At 48.8% G+C, this 23,955-nt stretch overlaps 1 protein-coding gene across 1 annotated transcript in view; it reads right to left on the bottom strand.

The window, feature by feature from the left end:
• LOC147662836 (guanylate-binding protein 3-like) overlaps window positions 1-16,439 on the bottom strand; it is a 36,492-nt gene extending 20,053 nt beyond the window's left edge. Inside the window, exons 1-7 of the mRNA XM_086950874.1 lie at window positions 16,227-16,439; window positions 15,988-16,115; window positions 15,690-15,799; window positions 14,306-14,514; window positions 9,551-9,793; window positions 8,979-9,256; window positions 285-497 (exon numbers count right to left, since the gene is read on the bottom strand). Of these exons, the coding sequence (XP_086807000.1) occupies window positions 285-497; window positions 8,979-9,256; window positions 9,551-9,793; window positions 14,306-14,514; window positions 15,690-15,799; window positions 15,988-16,115; window positions 16,227-16,419 (1,374 nt within the window). The 5' untranslated portion in view covers window positions 16,420-16,439. The remainder of the gene's footprint in view (window positions 1-284; window positions 498-8,978; window positions 9,257-9,550; window positions 9,794-14,305; window positions 14,515-15,689; window positions 15,800-15,987; window positions 16,116-16,226) is intronic.
• Between the last annotated feature and the right edge of the window lie 7,516 nt (window positions 16,440-23,955).

The raw sequence follows: 23,955 nt of genomic DNA, 5'->3' as shown, positions 1-23,955 counted from the left end.
ACATTAGTTCATGGATGCTCGCTACTCCCTATTCACCCTTCTAGATTTGTAGTAATAGCTACGGATATCAGTTCATCAATGCTCACTTCTGCCTATGCCACCACTCCTACGGTTACATCGTAAAAAGCAGACATTAGTTCATCGATGCTAGTCTGCTTGTTCTGGCTCTTTTCACCCCAAGTCCTTCAGTTCCTCTTACACTAACATGTATCTTCAGTTGGAGACAAAACCACTGGTCTCTCAACTCTTAAAAAAGCTGATCTCTTCTCCATGGCTTGACTCACCTTCACACCCTTGTTGGGGCTGGCTTGGAACTGCATCACCACCTGGTCTCGGTCACGGATGTAGACCTCATACCCACCAGGCTGGGCGTAAGCACCACCTCTCAGGTTGGCCTCAAGGGTAACGGAGAAGTCCCGGAGCAAGGAGCGGCATTTTTGTAAGGAGATATCTTCATTTTTCCCTAAAAGGTTCCCATAGTGAGCTGCTATTTCACACTGAAGAAAGCAAATAAAGCCAAGTCAGACAACTGTCTCCTCATGAAAACATTTGTAGATACAGAGGAAGCAGAAAAGATCACCACTTATAATGTGCTAGAAAAATAAAATTAAAGAAACTAAAAATCTAAAATCTGAAAATAACACTGGTGTTAATAAATTACTATAGGGTTATACAAATAAAGTTTTTTGTTAGAAGACATTAACAGAAATGCAGATAGTCTTAATTGTTGGGACGTTTCATAATATTCATAAAGATTTACAAAGTATTTATTGTTTTAGAAACTTTTGTTTTTTAAAGATTTTACTTGGGGGATGTACAGGAGTGCCTTAGTCCACCCCCATCGCCTCCATCTGAGACCTTTATTCTGCCTTCTCAGCCCTATTTTACCCTTATAGATTTGCCAGCGGAACTAAATAAGAGGTTAATCTGCTTCATAGGTGGACCTTGGGTGTTTATTACATTTATTAGAAAAATATCAGATCAACACAAAATCCAGGCTTAGGGGACTGTTTGAGATTTCACGAAATTGACAAACCAGATTATGGTAAATGTCATCCACACCCAGCCTTTTTAATTATGCATTTGATTTTTAAGCTACTTTTTATAACATTATACAGAAGTTGTATTCCCCATCTGCCACTATTAGTCAGTCACCCTTAATCCTTACACAGATGCAGGATTTACCCATCTTTTACAGTGGTTTGAAAAAGCAATTTATTAGTTAATTTTATTTTTTTAATGGGTTTTTATTATTTTCTTGGCTGTGTTAACAAGAACCCAGATAAGCACTTTACACCTCACAGACATCGTAAGAAACCAAACCATATGTTAACTTTTTCTACAGAGGTGATCAAACACCTACCTGGCCAAAGAGCAAAGCGGTGAAGAGGAGTTGTGCGGTGAGGTAACTTTGGAAGCCATACTAAGGATGACAGGCCAGACATCTCTTCCTCTGGAGTCAGTGTGGACAAGTGCAACCTGTACTGTCTCATGCTAAGAGGCATCCAGACAACCCCAGAAGCCTCAGCCACACAGCCAAAGCAGCTGCAATTGTATATGGATGATGAATTGTAGACAGGTGGGGTCTCTGCATGCTTTGCTTGGTTGCAGCTTTTTTGAAAAAAGCAGGGTCTGATTCCCTTCATTAAAGCTTTATTTGCAGAAATATACATTCAAATAATTAAGGAGGTGCTTTTATAGTTTTATAGCTCTAAATGGGTCAATATTTGTCATTGTGTTTTGAATTTTTAAAAACCTTTGATATTAACTTTTCTAAGGAATTTGTAATATTAGATATTTACCCTACAGTATTTTAGTACAATTGACCTTGACTTACTTCTGGAGAAGGTCGTGCTAAAATAAACTGAATTGATAAACATGTATGAACCTGATTTTAAGTTATCCTTTCCTCCATCACATCCCCCTCTGCTGCCTAAATATATCATATCAGTCTGCCTTCTTTAACATGGTATTTTAATGTTCCTTGTTTTTTGTCACAGTTTTGCTCTCTGTACTGAGACCCAATAATTTATATCACGCTTAATAAATACCTAAATAAACAAATAAAATATATAAGGGACACACTGCAAAAATAAGGAAGGGGGCACTGAGCTACCACTTATCTTCAAACCGTCTGCTTCAAGGAACATTTAACTCCTGCAATTTCTATTTATGGCCATTTTTGGGTGATGTTGACACGATTTTTTAGTCCAATTACTATGTTAACCTGTAAATAGGTCTTTAAAAATGCTGCAGAGGGGCGTGGTCAAGATGGCGGGGTGAGCGGACGCTTCCTCCCGTAGCTCCTCCGGCCCGGCTCAGCTCGAGCCCCGTTTTTTGCGCTTCTCTCCCCCCGCTGCTGCTCAGCGGGCGAGAGGAAGGTGCCGGAGTTCCTGGTGCACACATTGATGCCACTTTGGCTCTCATCGCCTCGGAGGAAGCACTTCGAAAGTTTGTTCAAAGATCGCAGCACGGAGGAGAGCCTAGGGGGCGGAGCGAACTGCAGTGCTGTCCAGGCGCCTCGGCTGGGCCTGGTGCTGAAAGCTGACGATCCGGAGGGGATCGGACCCGCCGTGCTCCAGGGAATAACAGAGCCCTCCGGCCGGTGTCTTGGTGGCCGGTGTCTTGGTGGCACAGTCGACTTTGGATTTGAGTTGGCGCTTTGGCCCTCCACTAGCGACGGAGATACACGGTGCGGTGCGTGCCCCGGCCCCGGGGGCGACGGCCGGGGGCCTCGGCACGGGGGCCGGCCTATATGGGCCCTTCGGTGGAACTGTGGGACATTGGCTGCGGACTTTCTTTGATCGCTGTATCCCGGGGGGCCGCTGGTGGTCCTGCCAGCCCAGGCCGCTCTACCTGGCCCCGCCCTGCCGCCATCTTGCCCCTGAAGAGCTGGCGTTGGGGACCCCAGTCCGTGCCTCTGGCTGGCGGGTGCTTGCTCTCGCCTCTGCTACTGGTCTAACTTCCCGAGAGACGCGCTGCGGAGGGACCCCTGCTTTGGCTCCCGGTCGCCGCCCTGGTCGGGTGTCGCGACTGGCAGTGCCCGGGCCGGACCGCCATTTTGTCGCTTGTGACGCAGCACTCCTGCTTTCAGTGCAGTCTCCACATCTGGCGCCCACGGGCGACTGGGCACCCCTGAGGCAGTCTGACTTGAGCCTTGTCCACTGCAGCAGCCACGATGTCTGGGAGAGGCGGCTCGAAGAAGGGGGATCGCACCCTGCCGGACATGCTTGGCAGGGCCCAGCAGTTGCGGGATAGAACACAACCGTCGCCGGGATCCTCCCGGGCCTCGGCAGATGTGGCTGGGGGCGAACCACCGGTCACGAGGTCCTTTATGGAGGAATTATTTAGTTCCCTCAAGGAAGACTTTCAGACATTGAAGAGGGAAGTGGCCAGCGAAGTCCGCGAAGTGCGCAGGGAGGTGGAGGGCCTTGGCGAGCGAGTTGAAACTGTGGAGACGGCGGGCCAGCGCCGAGATGAAGAGATAGTCCATCTTCAACAGGACGTTCTCCGCCTCCGGGAGCAATGTGTCGAGCTCCAGGCCCACTCCGAAGACCTCGAGAATACGTCCAGGCGGAACAACATCCGGGTGCGGGGTGTCCCGTCCGCGGACGAGGGGACCGATCTGGTGGCCTATCTACAGGACTTGTTCCGTGAGATCTTAGGGGAAGATACAGACTTCCCGGTCCGCATCGACAGAGCGCATAGAGTGGGCCGACAGCGCCAGTCATCGGCGCCCCCTCCGGACATTTTGGCGTTCTTGCCCGACTTTCCTTTGAAGGAGCGCATCATGGCGGAGGCCCGAAAGAAGCAGCCTTTAACTTTCAGGGAGCGGCCTGTGGCACTCTACCAAGATCTGTCCGCCATCACGCTGCAGAAGCGCAGGTCCTTCAGAATCGCCACTGACTTTCTGCGCGAACACGAGACGCCCTACTCCTGGGGACACCCTTTCCGCCTGATCTTTAGATGGAATGGGGCGCTACACCAACTGCGCTCCCTACAAGACATCTGCGGAGTGTTGGGACTCACGGCCACGGAGGAGGACGGGGCTACGCCGACATGGAGGCGTCCAGAGAGACGGAGCCGACGGAGGTCGACGAGGAGACAGTCACCGGCGGGTGCGAGTCGCCCTGATTCCCCCACCATCAGGGCGGATATGGCGGACGCTTTGAGAACAGCGGCCAGGAACTTGCCCGACGCCAATGGCGTGGCCATGACGGCCTGACTTCACTCCGGGGGGAGAGATTCTTAGCCTCTGCGATGCTGAGTTGGGGCCGGGAGTTGGGAGGGAGCGGTTGGAGGTGAGTGGCTGAACGTCCACTTTGTTGGTTTCTACGGACTTGCCCGATCGGGCCTGACTGAGAAAATGGGGTGTTTCCATTTGTTTTTGTTTTTGGCTAGTTGCCATGAGTGTGTTTTGGGAGGGTGTAAGGGTTGTTTTGTTGTTGGGGGGGTCCCGTCCGATGTTGCCCATGCTCACGCTCGGCCTGCTCTGGCCTTCCCCGCGCGCCTGCCCCATGCGCCCTGCCCGCTGATCCCTTGCTTGCTGCATAGCGCTTCTGTTCCCCGGGTGGAATGCCGTCCTTAAAGGTAGTGACCCTTAATGTTAAGGGTCTGAATAACGCCGTGAAACGTAGAGCGATCCTATCCCTGTTGGAGGGGACGCAAGCGGATATATGCCTTCTGCAGGAGACCCATTTACTACCCAAGGATTGCCATAGGCTGCGCTCTGCCAAGTTCCCCACTCAGTTCTTCTCCTCAGCAGCGACCAAGACTGCGGGCGTAGCCATTCTTTTAGCTAGCTCCTTTAGAGGCGAGGTTCTGTATAAATATGCCGAACAAAAGGGGAGGCTTCTTGCATATCGCATGCGACTAGGGGGAATAGCTTTTACGGTTGGCTCCGTTTATAGCCCAAATGATCACCAGGATCGCTTCCTGGATTCAGTGTTGGTGGACGTCACTGCCTCGCCCGATCGCCACGTTGTCCTAGGGGGAGACATTAACATCGTCTTCGACTCGGCTATGGACAGGTCGGCGCAACGCTCCCCGCAGACGGGGGAACTCTCCCGCGCAGTGAAGGACCGGATTGTGGAGATGGATTTGCACGACCTCTGGCGCACTATGCACCCCACCGATAGGGACTATTCCTATTTCTCCCATGCGCACCGCACTTACTCGCGGCTGGACTACCTCCTGGTGAGTGGCCCACTGCGTACTGCCGCCACGGCGGCGGACATCGGGGTCCTGTCCCTGTCCGACCATGCACCAGTTTCCGGCGTTTTCAAATGGCCAGCGGCCTCTCCCTCTCGGGGGACGTGGCGGCTCCGTGACACTCTTTTACATAAGAAGTCTGCGGTGAAGCGCGTAGGAGAGGTCATTCAGGATTATTTGGTTCACAATGGCAACTCCGACACGTCTCAAGCAACGCAGTGGGCTGCCTTGAAAGCGGTCCTCCGCGGGGAATTTATTTCCATCTCCTCAGCCGAGAATAGGGAACGGCAGCGTAAGAGGGACGAACTGACTGCGCAGGTCAGGGAGCTTGAGCAGGTTCACCGCCGCACACGGGCTCCTCGAGTTTGGAGGCAACTGAAGGCGGCGAGGAAGCTCCTGTCGGCGCTAGACCTGGATAGGGCGGAGTATGCCGCTTTGCGCCTGAAGCATGCCTTTTACTCAGGGGGGGACAGGTGTGGTAAGCTCCTGGCCCATCGGCTCAGGGTTGCACAGCAACGTAATGTTGTGAAGGAACTGGTGGGTGCGGACGGGGTTACTGTTTCTGGCAACGCGGGGGTGGCGGAATCCTTTCGTAGCTTCTACGAAGCATTATATGCTGCGGAGCCCTCCTCGCCGCGGGATGCTGAGGACTATTTGGAGTCAGTGGCCCTCCCGGCGCTAGAGCCCGCCCAGGCGGACCACCTAGAGAGGGACATCCATGTGGAGGAAGTCATCTCCGCTATAGCGCGACTGAAGCACGGTAAGGCCCCGGGCCCGGATGGCTACACGGCCTTGTTTTATAAGACCTTCTGCTCCGCTGTGGCACCAATCCTGGCTCGACTGTTCAACTCCTTCTCCGAGCCTGGCGCTATCCCACCGGACCTTCTTAACGCGACGGTTTCGGTCATTCCGAAACCCGGGAAGGATCGGACCTTGTGTGGTTCGTACAGGCCCATTTCCCTTTTAAATGTTGACCTCAAACTATATACGGGGATTCTAGCGTCCAGGCTTGGTCTACACCTACCGGGACTGGTGGAGGCGGACCAGGCTGGCTTTGTACCCGGTAGGCAAACGGTGGACAACACTAAGAGAGTGACGCACGTACTGGAAAAGGCCTCAGGTGTCCCGGGGGAACGGATGTTGCTATCAGTTGATGCGGAGAAGGCCTTTGACAGAGTTCATGGGCCGTACCTTGAGCTGGTACTCAGGAAACTGGGCATCGGTGAGAAGTTCCGCACCATGGTCTTCAATTGTTATAAAAGACCATCGGCGTCGGTGCGGGTCAATGGGTGTAGCTCTGGTAGTTTTGCCATCGAACGCGGTACGAGACAAGGTTGCCCCCTCTCGCCGCTTTTGTTCGCCCTCTACATGGAGCCGTTTGCCCAGAGGATTCGCAATAATCCTGATGCTATTGGGGTTAAGATGGGCCACTATGTCCATACTGTCAGCCTTTACGCGGACGATGTCCTGCTGACCCTGGACGACCCCAGGAGGTCACTCCCTGCTTGCGTCCAGGAGCTAGATGCCTTTGCACGTGTGGCCGGCTTTAAAATGAATATGGCCAAGTCGGCGGCATTGGACGTGTCACTAACCACGGACACCAGGAGAGACCTTCAGCGTCTTTTCCCCATGCAATGGTCCTCGTCTACGGTGCCATACCTGGGGATCCTGCTGGCGCCCTCGCTGCCTGAGATGGTGACAGCCAACTACACTTCCCTCGGAAGGAAGATCAAGGAGGAACTCGGCCGATGGAGTAAGGGCCTGCTTTCGTGGCTGGGCCGTATCGCGGCGGTGAAGATGACGGTGCTGCCCCAGATCCTGTACCTCTTTCGCGCTCTGCCTCTCCAGCCCCCTGTGGGTTGGATACAGCAAGCGCAGGCTGACATCTCCCGCTTCGTTTGGCAAGGCCGCAGGCCGCGGATGAAGAGAGTCCTCTCCACGCTTGCTCCGGAGGCTGGGGGTCTTGGTATCCCGGACCTCCGGAAGTACTTTCAGGCGGCGCAACTGAGATACTTGGTGGAGTGGAGCAGGTGGGAATCCGACAAACACTGGCTTTTTCAAGACCAGGCGGTGGCGGGCCGTACCCTCCAGGAGGTCCCGTTCCTGCGCCGCGCGCATCGCCCGGCTAATCTTTACGCCTCTTTTGTCACGCGGGTCCCCCTGCGGGTGTGGGATGCGGTTTGCGAGGCCCGCGAACTGACTACCTTCCCCTCGCCGTTCACGCCCATAGTGGGTAACCCGGACTTTGCCCCAGGCTTAGAGCCGGGAGCCTTTTCCCATTGGGTGAGCGCGGGCTGCAGGGCACTTTTCCAGATTTACGGACCGGAGGGCGTGATTCCTTTCCAACAACTCCGACAGGAATTCGGCCTGACGGAGATGGACAGACTGCGCTACATGCAGGTCCGACACTGGGCTCTTCAACCCCAGGTGCGCGATGTCGCAGCCCGCCAAATCACACCATATGAGCGGTGGCTGGTGACCCGGGCCTCGGACGCCAAGCTCATTACCGACTTGTATAAATTCCTTCAACCCCCGACGTTCCACTATCATAACCCGGGGAGGGAGCGCTGGCACAGAGAACTGGGCAGGACACTAAGCCACAAGGAATGGGACAAGATCGCATATCGGGCGAGGCATTCTGCATACCACACTGGGCTTACGGAGACCCTTACTAAGGTGTCTACTTATTGGTATTACACCCCGGAGAGGCTATTTGAAATGCATAAACATACCGACAAGGGGTGCTGGCGGGGTTGCGGACAAGAGGGTACCCTTTCGCACATTCTCTGGGCTTGCCCGGTGCTGACTGCTTATTGGAAAGAGGTCTTGGATGAGGTAGATAGGCACTTTGAGATTGAGCTGCCGCGCTTCCCAGCGTATGTTTTGTTAGGCCTTCCCAATGACCTGATGTACCCGTTGAAATCTCGCAGGGGTAGACAGATTGCTATTGCGCTAGGCTCAGCGGTCCAGAATATTCTTGTCCACTGGCGCACCGCCACTGTCCCCTCCATTACTGGTTGGCTACATAGACTCTGGCAGGTATTAGGTATGGAGAAGATGTCGCTTACACTGGCTGGGAATGTAGATCAGTTCGAGGAGCTATGGCAACCTTTCCTGGCACTACTGTCCACAGAATTCCGGGAACTCACCTGCCCGAGGTACCTTCGTCTTCTTAGGCTGACGCCACCGCCGACTCCGGCGGATTAGAATGAATAGGGGATAAGATCTTGGGGGACGGGGTGCGGGCTGTTTGGGGCGGATTATTCTAATACGGGCCATTGGACGGGGGAGTTGGGGTGTAGTTTCCTTTCCCTTTTTCTTTTCGGGGGTGAGGGGCTCGGAGGGACTGGGTTGTGCTCTGACGGATCGCTTTAGCTACTCGTGCTCAGCTTTGGGTGGGGGGTTGGGGTACATGAGAGGGTTATGTGAACTGCCTATTGCCTTACATTTGATGTCTTCCCCTCTGGACCACCAACCTCCCTTTGGATCAACGCTTCTGAAACACGCTTCTTTACTTCACTGTACTGTATGTAACCTTAACCTCCTATTCCCCTTCCCCATGTTTCTTTTGTCTTAATAAAAATGCTTTAAACCTAAAAATGCTGCAAAATTTTAAAACCAATTTTAGCCTGTATACACTTTTACAGAATTATCTTTGCCTCCCTGTCCAGGATTAGTAGCTGTTAATTCAAAAACAGGCCCATCATTGCTTAAAGAGGCTGAACAACAATGAATAAATCCCCCTAGGTATTGGCTGAGAACATCACCATGAGCCGCTTCTGGTACTGCCCGTTCTCATCTTTGAAGGAGCGCTTCATGTAGATCTGGAGGGCTTCAGCTTCACACTTCCCATGCAGATGTGAGAGCTCTTGGACTTCTGCGGGGAACTCCACCAGCTGTTGCATCTGGGAAGCGTAGTGCCCTACTGCTTCTTTGACAGCCGCTTCGTTCTCAATAGTGGCCAGCGAAAGGACGGCGTTCTCCAGGCATGGAACCGCCCCGCTGAGGATGGTCTCCACATAGGTCTTGACTAAGGAGCTGAACACTGAAAAGAGAAGCAAGACAGGAAAATGTACACAGCAGGTCTTTTGGTAGCATCTACTGGTATTAACATCAGAGGACGGCCCATACAGCTAAGGACCTCATCACCGTCCATGGTTGAACTTACAAACAAGAGTGGAGTCTAAATCCAGTGGCTGAGCAGGAAGCCTACTCTCTATTTGTAGAACACAAATTACAATGAAGATTCAAATCAAGACTTTGCATGAATCAATGAGCAGGTCTGTTTCATTAAACAACTCTAATTGATGATATACTTTTCCTGCTTTCATTAACTTACTTCTTCCGTTGAGTTGATAACCGCCTTTCACCCTCTTCACTTCCGCCGTCTGAAAGACAAAGTCACAGAACTTGCGCGTCTGCTGAATGAACTGTGGATCCAGCGCACTCTCTGGAAGAGACTCCATGACATTAATGTCCTTCCCAGATGCAGGGCGGACAAAGACGAAGCAATTTCGAGAAGGGAAGAAGTTCCGTATGCATTCACGAGGAAGGTTATAGTCCACCACTTTCTTACCACAGCCTGGAGGAATGAAAAAAAAGGAGTTTGAATAATGAGCTGCAGTGGGTGCAAGGTTTGCAGACTGGTGCGAGAAAAGGTCTGCGATAGAAGATTGTGTTTAATGGTTGCTCTAGGAGATCTGAAGGCAAAAAAACTGAAATTAAAGGACAAAGATGCAGGGCCCTTTCCTGAAGGAAGTGAGAGACCCAATTCAGATCTGAACAAAGAAAAAGGGTTTCTGCAGAAACTGGCTGCTAGGTATGACACATAGATGGTATTTGTATGAGGCTGGCTTAGTACATGGTGCTCACTTATGTAAGGGGGCACCCGGGACTATTCCAGACAAACCGTCTGGTGATTTTAGTGGTCTCGGACAACCTTAGAAATCTCTGTAAGTGGTAGCTGTGAAGAGCAGCCTTTAGGCTTAGTCCAAAAGGAGTGCAACGCAGCTTGTTTTACCAGCACTTAATTTTATGGTATGAGTTCAGTGAAAAAGAACCACACGGTGTAGTTATAAAAAATAGGTAAATATTATTAGCACTCACTAACACAATGTATTATCCCTTTCCCGTAGATATGAATACAATACACACAATACTTTGTCAATAGAATACATAAATGGCACATAATATAGAGTGATCTACGGGGGGAGGCCAAACTATATACTAAAATAGTGGAATTCAAACCACATCTGAAGTCAATAGTGGAGCCAGAAGAATTAGAAGAGTTGGGCAACCAAGGGACCACCCAAGGTGAATATCTAGGAACCCCACGGGCCGTGTGAAGTGTGGGAACATGACAGCGTACTCAATGGAAGTCTATGGGTAAATTGCAGTTGCTATTTTAAAGAAGGACACTTCCCAGTAGAGCCTGAAGAAACCCCGTGAAAGATGGAAGTTTTGAGAGTCACCCCACCCGAGGATACCCCAGGAACCAGGATACCTACACCAGGGAAACGGGGTGCATAGGTGCAAAGTGACGTTGGAAACTGCCATAGACCACAATGGATGATTTCAGGAAGATGCCGCTGGCAAAGAAGGTGAAAGTGTCCAGTGGAACCAAAGGTTGATTCCAGATAAGAAGTACCTGCAAGCAGAGGAAATAGAGACTATACCACTAAGAAGTGACCAGCAGGCACGGAAGACGAATGCCCACTAATGTCGGGAATGCAGGAGAGTTGACGGTGCCCTTGTAGTTGCAGCTGTATGGACCAGGCGATGAAGAGGAAGACCAGGAGCTGTTCATGAGCTGTTCCACCTCTGATGTAGAGAGCCATGGGGTCAGTGACCGGAGGGGAAACAACAAGCCTTGGCAGTGGCAAGAGGCGCAGTTGTTGAACAAAGTGCAGTGTCCAAGTGACTTACCATAAGCAGGTAAGTCAGAGCAGGCTCCGAGCAAGCAGAGGAGTCCACTGGAGTCGAAGAAGACCCTCAAGAGGACCCACAGGCCAGAGGCACAGGAGTCGCAAGAGGACCTCGAGCAGCTCACCAAAGGATGACGGCTCACGGTGCAAAGGATGAGGTGCAGGTGAAGATCTTGGCTGCAGGAGAGGCTTGAGGCTGGAGATTCTTGGTGCCCAAAGAACTATGGAGGAGAGAGTTAATAAGCCTTAGCAATGGCAAGCCGATGCGGTGCACAAGGGTACTGCTCCAGTGGTTCCGACAAGGGATCGGAGTCCGTAGAGGTTCAGAAACAGCAGACCGACCAGCTGTGTTGTGGTGCCTACAGATGAAGAGAAGTAACTCCCTCACTCCAAGGGAGATGCCTTCAGGTGTCTTGGATGTTCACAGGTCTTGTGAAGAACCTGTTTGAAGCACAACCCCAGATGTTTGCCGCAGAGTTGCATGACGACGAGACCAGGAGCAGTAGGAGTCTTCCAAGTTGCAGTCTCGGTTCCCATAAGCGAAGTCCGAGTGCCCAGATGGTCGAAGTTGAAGTGGTGTTGGATCTGGATCTTGTCCCACAACGAATCTAGGGCCACACCCACAGGTGCCCTAGGGAAAGGGTATTAAGAGCGTAGAGAGTGTTGGCATCGTATCGGAGTCTGGCGTTGTGGTGTGCGCAGGGTCCAGGGGTTCTGGCGCCTGGCACGGGCCAGGCGCAGACGGGCTTGCCTTTGGCGCGCCAGGGGCGCGGCCGCACAGCGGCTGCCATTTTAAGGCTGGGAGGAGGTAGGAGCAGCTGGGAGGCGGGAGCGTGGCGGCGTGGCTGCAGGGGCAACGGCAGGAAAAGCCGGGAGCAGAGCAAGAAGGGGGTGAGGGGAAGAGATGCGAGCAAAGAGTTTAACAAAAACAGTTCAATATGGCAAAATACACAGAATTACAAGGAGGAATTACAGACTGAAACAAACCACAAGACACAGCGGTGATAGCAGGGCACAGGGCACAGCAGGCGCAAACTCGTGCTCGGGGCAGCAGCGGGCGGTGAACAGGTGGAGCTGTTAGGCGGTAGGGGGCGACCTGGCCTGCAAGCAGCCATAGTTTCTAGAAGACTGGTACCAGGAGCACTGAGGTCCTCCCAGAGGAGCTTTACAGTGCATGGAATCATACCTCCCACACCGTTTACTGTGTGGAGGTATGATTTCAACATGTTTGATACCAAACATGACAGGGTTTGTGACAGCCAGTTTAGAGATGGTCATCGCGAATGACACATGGCCACTCTATGTATTGAAATGGCTGATGCATGTTCAACCTGGGAGATTGGCCTTCAAAGGTTGTAGGGGTGCCCTGCTCATGCAGGGATACCCTCAAACTTAGAACGGAGTACCCTGCCTTCAGAATAGAAAGGGCTGCCTCAGCGATGAATTATAGGTTTTAAGTGCAGTGACCTCAGATACAAAGAAAGTTATATCTGCCATAAGTGGTGCTAGCACCAGCTTACACAGGCCGCAATAGCACACCTGTAGTCACAATTTGGGTCTCTCGTGGGTGGCATAGTACATGCTTCAGCCCATGGTAGATCCCTGGTGTACATACGCCCTGCGTACCTTAGTACCATATACTAGGGACTTACAAGGGTACTCCAATAGCAAATCTGAAGGGTACCCAAGTACTCGCCATGTCCAATTTATGGGAGAAAGCACAGAGACTGGGTGTGAGAAAGTGCCCTCTTTCTGCATGGTTGCCCACACTTTTTGCTGATTTGCTGATGTGCTTTGCCTGAGTGTGCCCTGGGCTCCTGCTAACCAGGTACCCAGGGTCTATGTTCTTTCCCTAAAACTGCACTGAAGCCTAAACCCAATTGGCATCTCTGGCCACAGGTCAGTCTAGGTAAATGGTACCACAGGTACCCAGGGCACTGTGTCTAGAAAAGGCCTCTAGGGGCTGCAGCACTTATTGTGCCACCCTTACAGGGAGGGCCTGTATCTTCACACTCACACACTGCCTTTGCAGGCTACGTGTTTTGGTGCAGAACAAAGTGAAGAGTCGATATGGCACACATCCCTGTGTGCCATTCTAAAACCCATCGCCCTGGCATAGATCAGTCACCCCTCTAGCTGGGTGCACTATACCAGTGGTGAGGGTACAGGTGCATGAGCCCTGTACCCTTACAGTGTCTAAGTCCATTCTTAGACATTGTAAGTGCAGTGCTGCCATTAAGAGTATATGGTGTTGGGGGTTTGTCATTATGAACCCCACAGCACCATAATGGCTACACTGAAAACTGGAAGTTTTGTACCAAGCTTCTCAGCATATTAAACTTACATTGATGCCAGTGTGGGATTTAATGGAAAATGCACACAGAGGGCATCTTAGAGATGCCCCCTGCAAACTAACCTACCACTAGTGTCCAGGCTGAGTAACTGCTTTCAGCTGCCACCATCAGACATACTTCTGGACCCCTGGGTCGAGAGCCAGCTGCTCTCGGGAGCCTGAAACTATGCACATCCTGGGACGAGGTGCCAAGCCTCCTCCCACAGGATGGGCAGAGTCCACAAAGAGGAAGCTGCAAACGCTTTACGCCTTTGTGAGTTTCCCCAGGGCACTTGCTGCTTTCAGAAACTGGTCCCCACTGGTTCTGACCCCTACTTTGGGTGGGAAAACTGGCATGAAAAAACAAGCGAGGAAGAGAGGTGTGACCACCTCTGCCTACTCCATCCCTCAGGTGGGGAGGCAAGGTGAAGCACAACTCTCAGCCCTGCCATCTTGCAGATAGAGGGACTCAGCCAACCAGGGAAAGGCTTATGCCCCCTCCTACTGGAGGGTGGCATAATAGGCGGTGTACCCACCCCAGGGAAGGGTTCCATTAGTCCCAACCTTTTACCTACCTGTAATGCCGCATAATCTAGTATTTAGGGGCAACCCTGAACCTCGCGTCCTCAGACCATAAGAAACTACAATAAAAGAAGAAGGACCGATCAGCCGTGCCGAAGCTAACAAGAGGAAGACGCCCACCGACTTGGCCCCAGCCCTAAAGGCCTGTCTCCACCGTGAACCTGCTCCTGCGAAATCCCAATGTGTCCTGCAGCCAGCAGGACACATTGCCCCACAAATCCCCCTTTAATAATGTTTTAATAATGTTTTAGGTTACCTCTCTTCAGCACCAGAGAGTTCTCCAAATACTCCTTTTCCGTCACGTCCCGTCCATCAATCTTCAGCTCCAAGGTGAAGTCTCGCACCACCCAGACGAAGTTTGGGAAGAAACGTGCAAACTGACACTCATCCTCAAAGTCATCATCTGCTTGATCTGGGGTCCCCGTGGACTTCACTTTAATGAGGTCTGTGAGCTCAGACACAAAGCTGGTAACAGTGTTAAGGACTGTACGAAGTCTTACATATTTCGTGTGAACCTAGCTAGGAGGTGATGGAGAGCTGCAATAATCGCATCGTATTGTAAGAACCATGTGACATTCGTTTTAATGACGTCTGTGTGCCTGGATGCAAGGTTAGTCATGGTGCTATGGAACGTATAAGATAAAGAAGTCCAACGTCTGAAAAGATATCCCCTTTGGGTAAATGTCACATGCCAAGCATCAATTTGCCAAGACACTCTTCACACACCAATAAGATGAACAGAGAGGAAATGTAAAAATATAAAATACAAAAAAATATACAAATGTATTCAGTAGATCATTAAAAACATGTAAAGCATAGTATATAATGTAATCATCAGGTCCTTGAGGTCTTTCCCTAGCCCAAATACAATTCTAATCATTAAAAAATAATGACAATAGTTGATCAAAACAAAGAATTTCATTAATATAACGTACACAAAGACATCACAAAAACACTGTACACAATTGGGAATACAATAAGGTAGAAATGGTTCCTATTTATAGAGAGAAGCTACAATAGTCAAACAGGGATCAATTATAACTTATATTCCAATCTTAATTCAATATAATTGTCTCCTCAGACTTAAATTAGTTTCCACTCTCAAAAGCATCAAAAGAAGTGCAAAGAGTTCAGAGTTGTCTATGTAATGAGGTATGTGAACCATTACCAACTCCATATCCAAGTTCACAGACCTCATTACATAGACAACTCTGACCTCTTTGCACTTCCTCTGAATTTCTCTGTTTCTCATGATCTCATAACTTGTACCAGTCTGCTAGAGAACTGCTACTTAAGGTCATTGGATCCTAAGGCTGGATAAAAAAAAAGGTTTATCATTCCACCTTCTGGGAATTCCTCTCCTCAGCAAATGCATGTAGGATTCTCCCCCCGGGGAGCTCCTCTCCCTGGCGGAATACAAGGATACCTATGGAGGAGTCGAAATGGTAATAAACATAACACCCCCTGGAAGAGACACTGAGGACCGAGTGTGCATAACGTATAAAGAAGCGTTTAGAGTGGAGGACCGGATACAATGTGATCACAAAGCAAGCAGTGACTGGCCAGAGCCAGAAAGACCTCAGTTACTCACCCTTTGCTCCCTCGCCCGGTCCCCAGAGATTGCACAGACGTAAGGATACTGCAGCTGCTCCAGTGCGTACTGGTTGATGGTGCCCATACTGTTGTAGACAAAGGTGCTGCTCAGCAAGACGGCCAGTGCGAAGACCCAGGAGTCATTCTTCGAATCACCCTTGAAAATTGACAAACCATTTTTATGAGTTGGGTAGGCGAGTAATGTTTGGCCAACTTTTAAGTGTTAATTATTATACATCTATCCTTATAACTTCTCTCAAACTAGAGGACAGTATGCACTGACACAGCTAGGCCAGCATGCAATGGCTACAACCCCATGTTCTAGTCACATTCTCCCATTCTTACCTTCTCCACGTCTCCCAGCCCCTCGGTGTCGAGAAGCACCAAGGTGTGGTTGGGTTTCTGTGGGTGAGGAACACACCACATCCAGATCCCTTTGGTGTTAGACTGGATGGTGGATCCCAGTGCAAATCCTGGAAAAGACACAACAGGTTTGTGTAAGGAAGGAAGGCACTGAACCCCAAGCAAGATGTTACCTGGGGCTTATTGTTGGTGTTTAGAACAACATGCAGTAGAAACCTCACCTTTCTGCTGTCCAGCAAGCTTGTTCATGAGGTAGGACTTGCCTGTGCGGTAGAGCCCCACAATGGCCACCACCACCACAGGCTGGGTAATGCCTTTGAGAATATCTAGGGCACGTGGGTTCACCTGCAACTGGCAATCGGCATTGTTGTCGATGAGACAGATGGGCGCATCCATGTGCATCGTGGAGGCCATTTTACATCAGTGAGATTAACCTGTGTCAAAAGAAATGGAATGAGAGAACCAGTGAGAAAACAGAAGTTTAGAATCCTCAAATTTCTAACTTCCACGAGGCCGTGTCAAGAAACAAGAAGGGGACAAGCAAATAAGACAAGAGGAAGAAAGCAGACAGGTGCACTGAGGCACCTCACTTTTAAGATAAAACGTCTGATTAAATGGAAATCTGGATTGTGCTGCGATGATCTTGGAATGATTTCCAAATTCTTTCAAGAAGAGGTAAAAAAAAAAAATCGAAAAAAGTGACAGCCTACCTGCAAGGAGAAGGGAAGTATTAAACAGAAAATATTTTATTGTGACAATATCCTCTCAAACATAAGGACAAGTTTAGGGGTGTAGAGTAGTTGGGTCTGGTTGAATACAAGTCAGGCAGGACAGTAAAGCGAGTTCGAACATGTCAAAGGGACAATTCTGGAGAAAGCCTAGAACTCTGCTTTTCCAGCTCACATTAACTACGAATGATTAAAGACAGTTCTTCATCACAACCCAAGTGAGACTAACTGTATCCCTTTGAACTTCTACAAACTCTGCAGGCCCGGAGCCTTTTGTGGGGGGGGGTGTTGCTAGATGTCAATAACCTTGTTCAGATCTCTTGCTTGTATGTTTGTTTCCATGTCTTGAAAAATAATTAACTCAGTCCAAGGATGAGAACACTTACCTGCAATGCTCAAAGAAGCAATTTGTGTATAATTGTATTAATCGTCTGTTATGCAGACAAATGAGTCTTACTAGTCTTTCTAATAATACAAACTGATTTTTTTTATTTAATAAGTGACTATCTATAAAAAGCTGGTAGGGCAACCTTTTTTAGTCACTCCTGGCTTATTATAGCTTGCTTCTGAAGGCTATACTAGTAATTAAAGGCCTTGAACCAGGGTATAACCATGGAGAAGGTAATGGTCCAGTCCATATCAGTCATTGGCTCTCTTGCCCTGTGAATGACGGCATTTTCAGATTACATACGTACACCGGCCTGCAAATGAGTGCGCTTCATTGTCAGGGCTGCTTGGCCAGACTTTTCGTTTTAAATGTTCTCCTTTTATAGTTCCCCTTTCATTTCTTTACTCTCTTCTGTATTGTAATTTGCTCAAGAGGATACTACACTGAAAGAAAGGTGAGGGCACAAAATCCATTGCTTAGTAAGTTTCACCCTGCGTGTCACTTGAACTGGAGTGCAAGCGGGAGCATCTCCCTGTAGTCACACTCCGTAGCATGGAATAAAAAACACACAGACATTAACACATTGACTTGCTCTCTGGTCACATCAAGTTATTCAGCCCTGAGCGCATGCGTCCAAATTCAATTCAATTTTCTTGGTAAGTGACAGATTTTGTGTCCTCACCTCTCTTTCAATTGCACTTAGCTTCTGGGTGTTGATTATGAGTGGTGGTTTATCGATGAAGATGGGCAGATATGGGCAATGAGATAGACCATATGTGCAATATATGGATCCCTTCGAAGGGAATGAAAACCTGCACAGAGTGTGAACAGAAAGCAGGCATCGTTCTGTGGGGAGGAAGACCAATTGTGTTACAGGAAAAATGTTTTTGTATTGTACTTATTTAGGTTGTTTGTCATTTCAGGAAATCAGAGTGTGTATACAATACAAAGTGATGAGTAACGTCATTATAACTTCGATAAATATATCTTGAAAACGTAATTTAATCTTTAAAAGGAATGAGGTAAGTGGGATCTCTAGTCCTGAGAAGGCCGAACGACCCTATGAAGGCGATGGATAACGGCCGAAACATATCGACAAAATGAGCAATAAAGAGGTATGAATGGGCACCAATTACACTCCGAGTCATCCCCATTGTAATTTTATTTTAATCCTGTTTGGGGACTCCAAAAATAAATATAGGTTAAGGCATCCCAGATATACTTTTGTCAACCTTGATTGTCTTTTTGTTCTGCTGCTTGGATCCCAAAATTTGTGTTTGTATTGTCTTCTCCCATATATTTGCTCCATCCCAGGCATTGATCCACGCAAAGATGTTGTAGAAGACCTATGATGAAGCACGCCACTATTAGTGGGTAAGGACATTTTATAAAATACTTGGGTTTTCCTAAGTGTTGCTTCTGTTGTTTGAGAACAATCACATTTCCTCCTTTTCCTCTTTTTGTGGGTATATGAGAATGCCATGGCATGTTGCGGGACACAATGGGGCACACTCGTTAGATTTTGAGATGCAATCACACCTGGGTATGAACATTCAGTAAAGGTCCCATCTATGTTGCAAAAATTCAACAAGTTGATAGTGCTTACCTGCGGAAGAAAGCCTGTGATCGCCAAACTAATACTGGGCAGTTAACAACCTATAAGTTTTACACAACACATGTGGATACTGAAGGCTTCCAACAATACCCAACAACGGTTACTAGAACCTCACACTGTTTCGTCCTCACTAGAATGAGATAGGTATTGTACATCATTTGGTCGCATTTCCATGTATTAAAAAGTACCCCACTGCCCCATGTCCCTGTGATGGCGTCACAAAACAGAGTACCCTCCATTTCCTCCTCATATGTGATTTATATTTGCACCTTCGTATCGCTTTCCTTAAAACGCTGTTCAAAAAGCACGGCACTTTATCTGTTAACACTGCTATGAATTTGCTGCTTTTATTACATGATCCTGATATCTTTTTTTCACTGCTACATATATTTTAAAATCAATTGCTGCTAGAAGGAGTATGCTTTTTTAATATTTTAGCTTTGATGCGGTTATTCACATGTAATGAACTGTAAACGATTTAACTGTTTTTTTATGTGCTTTTATGATTGTTTTGCAATAATCGAATAAAGCTTACTGAATTGAATTGATAGTGCACCCATCCACTTCCAGAAGAAATACAAGGCTGCACCTTTGCCAAGTAGTGTGAGAATTTGGCAATCCACTTGCTGATATTCTCACGCTAGGAAGGTCGCTAAAACTATCATCAATGAGAGCCTCACACATGGAAATGACCCTGACAAAGCCCATAATTGCAGAACCAGTGAACGTAGTTACAAGTGGACTACCCTGTCCCGCAGTCATGGTGTCTGGAGCAAAGGAGAAAACCTGCCGGTAATGTGAAGGGGCTACTCACACGCTGGAGATTGCCCAGCTAAAAGAAAACAATGCGTACACAACTGGAAGTGCTTCCACTTTGCTAAGGCCTGCTGCTCTGTGAATGCGAAGATAAGAAGAACAAATCTGAACAAAAGGACATTCAATGCTGTTGACACAACCCACGCGTGAGAACTCAGCTAAGACATGGATGATGGATATCAGGACAAAGCCATACATGTGGTCTACACCATGGAACAAAAAAAGCAAAGATCTGTCGCCACTGCCAACATGTCAAATCAACACAGGCCAATGTGCCATCTTAGACCCCATTGATAGTGGAGTCACGACTAACATCATGGCCAAAAGCCACTATGAACTTTTCAAGCCTCTACCAGTACTGGGAAAAGCAAAAGAAGTTGCATACAGGAGCACAGAGCCACAGTCAGTATGTAGAAGTTGTGCTTGCAGTTGACTCATGCCAAACACTTGGTATCCACCAAGAGCGGCGTCACAGGAGAAGAGGAAGGGTCGCTGTTAAGCTGTGAATATAAAGAATAATTACGACTTATCCGGTTACTTTAAAGAGTGCACTCACACAATCTATACAGTCTCATCAAGAAGTATAGATACCTATTTAAAGGCATCAATGACCAAGAGAGAAGAATGTAAAAAGACACCTATAGAGGTCTGTTGAACCGATCACCCTTCGACAACAGCGAATAGCCTGAATGTGCTGATATGCGCTTGCAGAACGACACCCAGCTCCCACGGAAGACAATTTGGTCATAGCAGTCAGAGGGTCAAGGTGGTTCTCTAAAGTAGACCTCAGGTCAGGATACAACCAGTGCCTCCTAGAATCAGTTGTAATGTGTTGTTATCTATTCAAACCAAAATTGTCCATACTGCTACAGGAGGCTGAGTTTCCAGCATTTCCTACGTGTTTCATCCACAGAGGCGCAACTAGAGCCAAATTTCGGGAGGGGGGCTAAGAAAAAAAATTCGGGGGGGGGGGGGGCTGAACCTTTAATCAGTAGGCAGAGTGGAGCTGCAGGGGCTGTTAGAAGGGGTGAAACAACTGCAAGACCTAATTCACATTTAAATGGTCCTTTAAAGACCTGTGAAATGTTCGGGTGCGGCTCTGTGTGTGCCCGGGATCTGTCTCAGCCGGGGCTGCCACACACGACGGGGGGCTGATGCCCGGTGAGTCCAATGGGTGTTGCGTGCCTGTTCATCCATAAGGTACTCACAGGGCTGGAGGGCAACACAAATGTCAGCAACGAAATTTTGGTACACAAAGTGACGGTGGAAGAACACCAAGCTCGCCGCAAGGATCTTCTGAGGCGGATTGACCAATGCAGGCTTCCCTAAACTAGAAAAAGTGTGAACACTCCAACATGACATGTGATTCTTTAGCTAAAAGGTTTCTGACCACACAGTAACCTACCCTAGCTACAGGTCTTCCCCCTCTGCCGAACCACGTTACCCCGCCTGGTTGTCTACAGGCCAACCACACCTCTCCTCCCTGCCCACTGCCAACACGTATTCCCCCATCTTGCCCGGTCGATCGCCGATTGGTTTGGACTCACACCCCTCCCGTCCCCGCGTTCATGACCAAGCCTCCGGGCCCCTGCTTTATTCTACTTCTTTGTCATGACTACGCTCTACTGGGTCTGTACCCTGAATCACCACCCCGGACAGATTCTGACCCACACTGGATCTCCCTTTCAACACCTGCCTCCAGCATGGGCTCCCTTACCCCCGTAGCCATTGTGGTTGCGACAGTGTAAGTTCTATCAGCGCTTAGTCCTAGTCCAGCCGACCGGGGCCCCTTTTCTCCCGCATTAGCCAGTCCAACCAGTTGTTCCTCCCGAGCTATGCCTTGCGCCCCTTCACCCCTCCCCATTCGCATGCCCCCGTCTGCAGCAACTACACAGCGTCCCCTGTCCGCCTCCCAGCCCTCACCATTCCTCTTCTCCCCATACAGCACTACCCGAACCGGCAACCCGGTCCTGATGAAGATCCTGAATAAATAGGATTGAAACGCCGTCGACCCCTTTACAGCGTGACTCGTGGCGCACCATCAACTCTGGTTCTCAAAACAAATAATCATCACTCATTGATAGAGGACGAACCATTGTCATTGTATATATTGTTTTTGTCACATTGTCGCCTTGCATCCTTCTCTGTACTCACACACATGTCACTCTTTGCTTCACTATCACCAGTGCACAAAGTCCCCTTGGGTTGCCACCGCATTTTGTGCCTACAGTGCTGTTCCAACTGTCTTGTATGAAATGAGTTTTCAAATATATGATGCTACATGCACTTTCTAAAAACTGAAATTCATAGTCTCTCTCCCTTTTTCCCGGCGCTCTCTTAATGTCTTGTACATATATTTTTATTTGTCCCTCTTATTGAACCCGGTTGAGATATTGTTGTTTAAGAATACATGTATACCCAGATCTCAACTCGGTCTATGGGTTATACTCCTGTCGCTTTACCCTGATTTCTATGTAGCATGTATTCCCGTAGCCCAGCCTGCTGGTGACGAGGGCCTGCGTGATGGTCCTTCTGGTGTTGACTGGAAGCTGTCTGAGGTTCTTGCAAATCACGTGTAGGGTCTAGAAGCAGAGGCAACAAATTGCCTCTCTTTCCCCTCTATTGTGGATTCATTATCTAGTTTCGACTCCTAGAGATACATTTTGATCATTGAAATGAGTCTCTAGAATGTTGCGGTTGTCATAAAGAGTGAAGGAATGACTCCGTAATCTAATTTGGTTGCCCTCCATCTTTTTTCCGATTTAACTATCTCCCAGAATTTCCGAGTGTTTTTTTCTTTGAAAGATGTTTACATCCTTTCCCAAATTTTATATTGCAGCTGCAGTTTGTACTTAATTATGTTTTTGTGTACTTTCCTTTGTTGTTCTCAACTCATCTCCCCTTCTGTATGTCTCAATCTGAGAGCTACGAAAAGAGATTTTCAAAGGCAAGAGGCTGGCACCAATGGCAGAAGGATCAGCTTTTTTAGGTCTGCGTCATACAAGGCCTTTTGATTTTACTGAAATTATGTGTATGACAGATACTTACAGGGGTTTTCAGCCACACATCTTCCTTTTGTCTGTAGTTGTGTCATTCACAACTTTCTTCAAACCAATCGAGCATGCATCAAGGGGCAACGCGTCACCCCTTTTCAGCCATCAACTGACTTCACTATGAGTTACGGCATGCTGCCCTTTCACAAGGAGAGAGAAAAACAAACAAACAAATACACACACACATACATAATGTTCCTTTTAGACCCAAAAACATGTTTGCCTTTAATGTTAAGATTGATGAGCAATCAGCCGCTTCCCAATCAATAAAGTTCTGCAAAAACCATGACAAAACAAAACTGTGAAAAGGCTGGCAGACCTATTGGCTTTGCCAAGGCTTGTTTATATTTGTCTTTACTGGTGTGCCTGTCCTACTGTTTATGAAAGTTTCTAGGTCTCTCAAAGTTAGAGCGCTGCTGGTATTGTGACCAGCAGGTAAGGGGACATTGAAAACTTCCCTTCTCCAAGTCTCATTTCCAAGAATAGAGGGGGCTGTAAGGTCAGTGTTTTGAAGGGCGTAAACTTTGACCCCTACTGCAGGTCCCACAAAAGTCCAGACCGCTTGGACACTCTTAGGTCTGCCAATGCTTGATTATATAGAAGGCACACAATAAGCTGCAAATACATCCATGAGTGTCCCTTCTAGAGCACAGGTCTCCTGCAAAGCATATTTCAAGAGTTTCATGGACACCAGTGACTGGGTGTCATGGCCCCCCCGACACCCCGCAGCACCCTAAACTATTCCTAGGAGGAACACCTTACTGGTTGAGTGGTGGTGGACATGGTTGGTTTGGGATTTGTAGGGATCACCATCATTACTCAATGAAAATAAGACTATTTTTTGGGCTGACACTTTTTAGTAAACCCCATCTTTGGGTATCAGGGGTGACTTGAGCAAAGCAGGGCCTGGGTACCTGTATCCCATACAATGCCAGTAGCCACATGGCTTCTGTTAGACGGACCGGGAGGGTCGGCCGAGGACAAGGGGAGAGGTCTCCGGGGAGAGCCGTCTCCAGCGATCGTACAGACAAGTAACTTCCCCCCCACAGAGGTACACCACACAAGGATAAGGTTCAACGTTACTTTATAAGCAATTCTTTAAGTACGGTGAAATGGTACAAGGAGGTCTGGACTCAGGGGTCCCCTCTATTCTAGTCTCTTGGTTGGGTAAGGGGGTAGCGGGACAGTCTCGTTACCAATCTGGTGGATATGGTGGTAGATGAAATAGCTCACAATCCTCGAGCTCGGCGTTCTAGATGATCGGGCCGCGGCGGAGCCAGCAGGTCCCGGGATGGTTGAAGGTAGCGACGGTCCGCGGCGGAGCCAGCAGGTCCCGATGAAGGAGGTGGT

This window comes from Lissotriton vulgaris, unplaced genomic scaffold (assembly GCF_964263255.1).
Source record: "Lissotriton vulgaris unplaced genomic scaffold, aLisVul1.2 SCAFFOLD_2454, whole genome shotgun sequence".
NCBI lineage: Eukaryota > Metazoa > Chordata > Amphibia > Caudata > Salamandridae > Lissotriton > Lissotriton vulgaris.
This window is presented reverse-complemented; position numbering and strand designations above follow the sequence as displayed.